Here is an 8787-nt window from a genome sequence, read left to right as displayed (position 1 = left end):
TCCTATCCGACCCTTAAGCAGAGGCTTTCGCGCGGGGGTGGCGGTGGCCGCTGGTTACAAAGGCACCCTAGGGACGCAACAACGGTATCATCTTCAGGGGAACGTAAAGCTACCGAATTTTCGAATCGTTCGAACGTGTCGCTCCGGATTTTTTCCAGACCGATGGCCACGTCCCATGGATATGAAGCTGTCTCGCGTTCTATTGTTTGAAGGCTCGCGCTGCCTTTGGATCCTTCCTTTGCCTCGTCCGATATGCTAAAAAGACAATGCGATCGAATTAATTGAAAGAGACGCTCGGAGAGAACGGTTACGTTTCAGGGGCTGAGTAAATGTTTCGTTCTTGTTTCGAATTTCATCGGTACAATCACGATAATCGTGCCTCGTTGCAGGGCTGATAAAATCGTTAACAATTTTGTATGACACATATAATATATTCATAGAAGTTTGGATGGTAAGCGTGGAAATAGTTTTGTGAATCTCTGTGTGTCTTAAAAATTATCGTCTTGTTAACACTAGGTTTACGGACGTTTTTTTTATACCTATCTCTACGAGGACCCGTCAAATTGACGGGTAAACGAAAATACGTATTTTCTTTAAAAAATCGATTTATTCAAATTAAGTCGGAATTGAACAATATTAGGCTTCACGTTTAAATAAATTATTAATAAGTAAAAAGCCTTTTTTTTATTATCACGGAAATGATAACAATAACATTAACGTTATAGGGTAATCGTATTTATTGAGCACATTTTTTAGAAATATACTGAATTTTGTTTGTATATTTTCCGCATACGATCTTTTTTTGCAATATATACAACAATTATTGCGTCTATTTTTTTTGTAGTAGCCCACTTGGCAACTTTTTCGCAATTCGGACGTTGAAAGTGATAGAAATGAAGCGTCTGATCTTTGGCAAAATATGAACTTTCTGGATAATTTCGATCCGGTACACTCTTTACATCGATAATCGAAAAATCGATATCTAAAATATCGAAAAAAAATTTGAAGGGGCCATCGGAAACTCCCTGCTTTCACACTATATTTGCGTGCCATCTGGTCAACGAAGTCCACATCAAACTTTGTTTTATTATAAAAAGCAATGGTTTCTGGAACACGTTTATAATTGTCTTCTACTTGTATACCTGTATGTTTGGTGCTTAGAAGAAGGACTTTTACGTTAGGCTTACTTTTATACACAGTAAGCGTGCAGTTTTCTGATTTATATAAATTTGAAGAAAATAAAATCACCTCGTTCTTTTTTTCCCTGAGCATAGAGTTTCATGTTTCCCCATATGAGGGAAGGCATTCAAAATATATTTTGTTTGGACGTCAACTGCAAACCAAAACTTAATACCAAATTTATGAGGCTTATTCGGCATATATTACGTAAACCTGTATCGGGCTTTCGTTGGAAATAATTGTTCATCTATTGAGATATTTTCATATGACTTGTAACAAGCCTGGCTATTATTTAGAAATCTGTTCTATATTTCGGATATCAGCGCAAATTTATCTGTTTGTAATCTTTCGGAGGCTATCAATGATCTCGCTTCATATGCGCCCCGGGTATATAGAATTCTTAGAAAACTACGTAACTCAGCAACTATGATTGTCCGTCTTTTTTCAAAACTCGATGCGTCTCGATTTCAGTGCAATCTTTTATGTGTTCCATTATGTGTCTGTCAATTATCAATTCGAAAGCACTGGTTACACAACCCGACATAATATTTCTCTTAGTATAGCCAATAGGCCCTGTGATATCCTTGAATATCATATGAACGGGCGTCCTACCCCTAGATCCGCCTGCGTTCAGTTTTATCCACTGTATCCCGTCGATTGCAATTTCAATTTCACCCATTACATTTTGGGATGTGCTTGGAATACTCGTCCTTTCATCCTCGAAGTTCAAACTAGAAAAAATACGCATCCTTTTCTTGTTACGAAACATTTTCAAGAAGTTTTCCTCTTCATTACCCGAAGGTCCTTCTATCTCTCCACCTTCAGTGTATTCAGAACTTTCACTGTCAGCTTCGCTTTGGCCTAATTCATATTGATCTTCTTCGGAGGTATCCTCAGAACAATCTTCATTGATGTTGACAATTATGTTCAATATCTTATTATATCTCCTGGATTTACTCATAATTGCTAGAAAAGAGAGTTTAATCAAAAAAAGAAAATACTGTGCCCAAATTCAATTATCCCATTGTCTACAATAACTGAAACTTTTGCACAGTCTTTGAAAAACGGTTAATTTGACGGGTTTCGTAGAGATAGGTATACTACATACAGATTTCAAAAATTAGAAAGCCTAGGAAAAAATAATTGTGTGTATAAATTCTTTAGATGAAATGATTAATTTACGATGCAAAATGGTTAAAATTAAAGCTATGGTTTTTGAGATATTTCATTTCGAAGTTTGAACTTAGTTAGTAAACTTAGTGTTAAAGGTGCTTTTACGTATCTTTCTCATATCACTTTTACAATGCTTGTGTTATGTAAACGATCGGCAAGAGAGAAGTCAATTCGCGAATATTTATGAAGCGACGATTACAACGAATAATAGCGAAACGAATCGAGAGGACGGTCCCCCAAATATCGTGTCCCCTTTTTGCCATTATAGGGAACCACCCATGCATGTGGTATTATCATACAAATATAATCCCTGTACGCCCTTACGCGAAATAATATTTGTCCCGATCGTCGTACGACCAATTATCTTAACTTACGCGATATGTCAACCCCTATATATACGTATCTACATGTGTACACACTTCTATGCGCATATTGCGTGTGTGTAAAAGAGTTTCACGTACTCTTTACATCCTTCGACGTTGTTGACATAGCGAAATAAATAGCAATGACGATTTTTTCCACAGTTTTGACTGTATTGTTAAATAAAAGAATTAAAGATTCTTTTTATTATCGATTATACAGAGTGGTTGGTAACTGGTGGTACAAGCGGAAAGGGGGTGATTCTACGCGAAAAAGGAAGTCGAAAATATAGAATAAAAATTTTTCGTTTGAGGCTTTGTTTTCGAGAAAATCGACTTTGAATTTCCGCTCGGTACGCGTGCGGTATGTTATAACGGATCTCACTGTAGATCGTTGTCTCGATGGAAAAATTAAAAAAAAAAAAAATGTTTATTCTATATTTTCGACTTCTTTTTTCGCGTAGAATCACCCCCTTTCCGCTTGTACCACCAGTTACCAACCACCCTGTTTAACTAGTATCAAGCTAATACTTAAACCGCAATGCTTGACTCTGCCGCGTTTCTCAAATTTCCTTCTCGTTTCAATAAATAACAGTAAACCCCTGAACGTTTAAACAAAAAATTGAAACGAGAAATCGACGACGATTCTTTCGTATTTTCTCGATCTTACGAAAATGTTTGATAAAAGACAGAGAAGAAAGATATAGAAGAAATACGATTGACAATAGTCAAAAGGATGTAGCATGTTGCTTGAACTTAAGATATTGTTTAGCAAAGAAAATATAGGAAAAGCACGGTTGAAAATGATCGAGGGGTTTTGGCATGGTTAAGACGCGAGAATGTACGAGGCGCTATAAAACGCAGCTCGAGAACAGAAGGAATCTGTTGGAGAAGGATCATTGAGGGGGCACGTATAGGGAACACGATAACAACAGCGGACCATTCTCGGTTTCCCAACTCTTGGAAAACAGTTGGCTCCCTGATTGGTCATCTGTGTGTGATCGAGCACGTTACACATCGACGTGGAGTCGCACAACGACACGCGTTCTCCGTTTCTCTGTCCACGGGTTCCGCGCCGGCAAACGATCCGTGAAAATCTTCTAAATCAATTTCTGCGCCGGCATTTATCGAGTCGCGTCCCTCAATCTCGCTGGATTTAGGATGAAAACGAATGACCTTCGACGGCCAGGATCGATAGACGCTTCTACGCGGATATCAGGCTCGTGCATTTGTCTCGATAGGAGGGAAAACGTCGATCCGAACTCGACTCTATCCTAAAACCCCAGCCATCCCCTTCGTTCCTTATGCCCTCGTGGTTTAACATCCTTAACCGTAATTTTCTTGATTGCCCTTCTGCGTTATCGCACGACCACGATTGTAACGTCGTGATATTTTACGAATGAAAAGCCGATAATGACATCGCCAGGTATTCCATTCTCGTAAGTTGAATTTAGAGTTTGCTAAATTTTGTGTTAGATGAAGAAATGTATTGCATACGTTTAACATGCTTATGGTTGATTGGATTCCTTTGTATTTTCTTATGATTTTAGTTATACTGTTGATCGAATCATCCCTCTGTTAGACATTTCTAAAATCATAGAATTCGAAGTTAGTTAATACGATAAATTAACAACTACTTCAAATGTTCAAATCTTTAGATTAAAAACGGTTTAAATAGTTCAAATCGAACAAATTTTCCCCATAAATACGGTGGAGTCTCGGTTATCCGAGTTCCGTTTAATTGAAATTTCGTATTATCCGAGGTGTTTTGAACTTTACCATAACTTCATCTTTTTCAAATTTCAATTTTAACTCGTATAGTACGAGAACGTTAATAGTTAGGCACGTCGTGAAAGCAGCGAATCAATCTTTCGACCGATTAAACAATGAATTACGCCTAAATACGAGCACAATATTACATTAGCAATATGTTTTCTACGATCTTATTATACGATTTATAAACGCTAATAAAACTTTCTGTATTATCCGAATTTTCGATTATCCAAGGTAGATCCGATCCGCATCACGTCGGTTAGTCGAGATTCTACTGTACATAAGTGTGTACTCTAACCAATTGGAAGACTTTCTTAAAGTTCCTCGCTATACCTTATCGCGATCTTTCCATACCGTATAAGAACGCTCAAGACAGAGAAAAACCTACTAATAGCCCCATCACCTCGTACACTCATCCCAGACCCAATGATCCACATCACAGCGAGCGTGGTTCCCTTCGTTTCAAGCGCTGCCAAAAGAACGTCCAATCGAGATTTAATTAAGAATTCTTCAAACTAGACAGCGTACGATGGTTTCGCGCGGCTCGCTCTGATATATCTAAAGTCTAAAGAATCAACGTCGCTGCCAGAAACGTAACATCGGAACAAGACGCGGCGCAGCATAGAATCAAAGAGGAACGACAGGAGGAAGACGTTTGGAGGTTCGCGTTTCGGGCCGGTAGCACGAACAAGGTAGCTTGGTTCGTTCTCGGCATCAAGCAAAGCATTCCTTGTGTCAGAACTTCACGACGATCCACCACTGTTAAAGAGAGAATCGAGCAGACGAGAGAAGGAAAGAAAGGTCAGCGGGATACTTCGACGAGGGGCTACTGGTTTCTCCGCGTGGACCTCTAAAACTTCTCCCGTGATTCGTTCCTTCGTCAAAAAAGTCGCTGTGTGCTCCCGTACGCTCGTAACGCGTCACAGCGTGAGTTTCATCCGCTTCTATCCACCACGTCCGTACGAATTTCAACGGCATTTCGTCGCGTTCCGTATGAAAATCTAGTATAAGAAGAAGAGAGAGAGAGAGAGTGAAGGAGCCGTATGGAACGCGGTAAGGCGACCGACCAAGTCGGTGGAACGATCTGAATTTTAAACCGTAGAACGAGAGACCCCGAAACAACATGGAACCTGCGAACGATCTTCCAGATCGTATTGATCGATTTGATTCGTTGAGAGGGCCTTTGAAGTTACGGGTTTGGTAGAGCGGTGCTGATAGATTGGGAGGATGGAATTTGTAGCAGAAAATCGATCTTTGATTGCGTGGTGAAATAGCCATATACGATAGTCGCAAGTGTAGCGTTGGTATTTTGTGATAAATTAGTTGTTGTCTGGCATATTGGACGTAATTTTTTGATAAAGCATTTTAGTTGAATTGCAACAAAACTGAGTTACGAAGAATTTTAGTATATAAATCTAACGTTATCGAAGCACTACATCATTGGGTTCTCTTTTCGTTAAAACTAAAAATCTAACATCTAAAAACAATTTATTGATAAGAAATAAGAGACCATCTCATTTTCTAGCATCGCGAACATGCTCACGACCGTTTTTCGTCAATATGTGGTGTGAACACGGCATAAAAGGCACTGGCTGGCACGCAGGATCCAGTAAGGGAGCAGCTCTTCCCAGCTATACGGTCGCGTCCGTCGAATATGACAACAAGATCGGTCAGACCAGTGACAGGGGTGCGTTCGTACGCGCGTGTGTTGCATTCGAGGCGCAGGAAGGGCGAAAGACGCGGGGACGAGCCAGCCTCGTGCGAAAGAAAGAGAAAACTGAGTGGACATGGACAGACGGACCACCCCGTTTGCCGGCGATCATGTCCCGATCACGTAAACTAGCCGCCCCCTCATCCATCATGCCTTCGTCGTACATTGTCATGTGTGACCAGATCGATCTCTTTTTTCTTCCTGTACCTTCCTCCTCGTCCTCTTCGTCCTCTTCGTTCGAGACGCACCGGTTTTCCTCTTGCGTGTTCTCCATCTTGTTCCGCCAAAGGCGTCTTTCGCGGGCCCAACCTCTCGTTGCAAATTGGCAGGGAAAAATAAACCGCGAGAACGCTCGAGGCCGACGTAAATGTACCGAACAGGGGTGGTCAAGGTCTCAAGATCCATAATTAGAGTCAATATCTCCGGTTGTTCGTGATACTGCTTTAGATCGTTTGCACGTTGCTTGGATTAGAGAAGATTCTTTTGTACGAGTATCATTGGCGAGAGAATATTTGCTTTGTATAGAGTAGACTGCAGATGTTTATTAGATGACGATTTGTCATTTGGACTGTCACTCCCTCGGAATACTTATAATTTCTTCATTTAGGAATCTTCTATTTTTCTGCGTGTCGTTCCATCTTTGTACAGGATGAAAAGACTAAAATCTATCTAACTGGAATTGATTCGTCTTTGATCATTTTTAATCTCATAATTGTAGAAGTTTCTTGTTAAGGGCCAACCCCCTAAAATCTGTCTGGAGTATCTGTACATTAATAAAATACAATAAAACAATTGTACATCTGGATGAATACAGATTTTATTGATAATTGTTACCGATGTGTATAAGTACTAACGATTTAATGATACATTTCGTTCAAGACGAATAATCCACCGAGATAATTTATAATTGTATCATGCACCATGTCCTAGTCTGTTTTAGATTGCACGGTCTGCTCACCCCAGGCTGGACAGTACATAGCTAATTGCTGATTGATCGTTTCTGAATAACGCAATTAATTGAACAAGAATCTTGTTGCTTGTACAAGAACACGAAGAATTAAAACATAACCTGAATTCCTACTTTCTGTTTTTCTTGCTGGCATGTCCATACTTTTTCATGTGACAATCTCGTTACCCATTATTTAACTCTGTATAATTAAATTTATCCCTCCGAAGCTCTCCTCTCCAGTCTATAATTTCAAAATATTCTCTGACATTGTTATAACACTTTGCAATGATTAGTAAAATAGTAATAAAATTCAACTCACCAAAGTCACAGATCTAAACTAAACCCGAAAAAAAACACAGCATACATAACTTTGTCATCCTAAGTCAATAAAATTTCATTCGTAAAATTAAGATAACTAACACCTACCAAAAGAAAGATTCCAAGATATCTGACCCTAACCTGTTCGCCAACAGTTTGACCATAACTTAAAAATTAGTTACACAACTTCAAGAATCTCTTTTAGAAATCTGTAAATCTTGTAGGAAGGATGAACAAAGAGATATAGAGTGGAAGTACCGATGCAGCGGTCGATCACACAAAGGGTGAGAAACGAAGGGCAGAAAACGAATAAAGGAGACTCCCGACTACGGCACGTGCGAGGGCTGCGAACCGCAAAAGAGGCGGCTTATATTATTATAACCGTGGGCAGGTGGGCGAGGCACTCTATTGGCAGTGCTAACGAGGGATCGGTAATTATTACCCACGACTTAACTCTTAGCTGCTCGTGCAAAGACCTTTATTGTAATCGCTCACCCTTCGTCCATTCTTCTTCAAACCCGAATCTAGTTTGCGGGAATCCTATAACATGACTGTGGCTAAGGAATTAATACGCATTTACGGATAGAATTCCGACGCGCTCCTCGTATTTTCACTACTTCTTTCCCAAGTTCTGTACAGGTATTAGAAATAGGGACTAAACTTTATTGTTCAAGATAATTGGATACTAATAATTGGATCTATTAGTACCATCTTTTGATAAAAATGATCACAAATGGTTCTTCAAAGTCGTTGCGAAGATTTTACGATTTTGAGATTCGATAAAAATAAACGTTAAGTAATACAGCATGACTTAGTATAATTTTATGATGATAAAGATAACAATATCTCTTTAGATCTTGTTTAAATGTACGGATAGATATTGTATGTATACATTTATTCCAAGAATATTCCTTGAAAGATGGAATCTACTATTATTATGATAATAATTTATATAACAGAAGAGAGGAAATAATAAACGTTATTTAGATGTACTTATATAAAAGAATATTTACATTCATGAAGTGTAGAATATTTATATTTACAATATTTATATAATTATGAATATACACATATGTGTATTCATAATTAAATATATACATATGTATATGTACGTCTATTGTTTATTGAGAACGATCATGTAACACTGGATTTCGTGAATGTGTTAAGGTTCATCGCATGGCAAGTTTGCCAGCAACCGGGTCGAACATCGTATCAGATGATTTTCACGTTTTGATGGAGTTGTTGACCCTTGTAAAGGTATCTGCGTGCCGCCACGATTATACACTTTCAGCGCGCTAGTGTGAATGTACGACTACCTGTCCGGT

At 39.0% G+C, this 8787-nt stretch overlaps 1 protein-coding gene across 1 annotated transcript; it reads right to left on the bottom strand.

Annotated features, from left to right (window-relative positions):
• Positions 1 to 1469: 1469 nt before the first annotated feature.
• LOC117213630 lies at positions 1470 to 2150 on the bottom strand. The gene has a single exon (XM_033459129.1). It carries the CDS (start codon positions 2138 to 2140, stop codon positions 1604 to 1606), a length of 537 nt encoding a protein of 178 aa, XP_033315020.1. The 5' UTR covers positions 2141 to 2150; the 3' UTR covers positions 1470 to 1603.
• Between the last annotated feature and the right edge of the window lie 6637 nt (positions 2151 to 8787).

The sequence above is a fragment of the Bombus bifarius genome, unplaced genomic scaffold (genome assembly GCF_011952205.1).
Source record: "Bombus bifarius isolate JDL3187 unplaced genomic scaffold, Bbif_JDL3187 scf7180000009125, whole genome shotgun sequence".
NCBI lineage: Eukaryota > Metazoa > Arthropoda > Insecta > Hymenoptera > Apidae > Bombus > Bombus bifarius.
Note: the sequence above shows the minus strand (reverse complement) of the source record. Positions and strands in the feature narration are given on the sequence as shown.

Coding starts and splice junctions, on each gene's coding strand:
- LOC117213630 (XM_033459129.1), bottom strand. CDS start 2,140: ATGAGTAAATCCAGGAGATATAATAAGATATTGAACATAATTGTCAAC.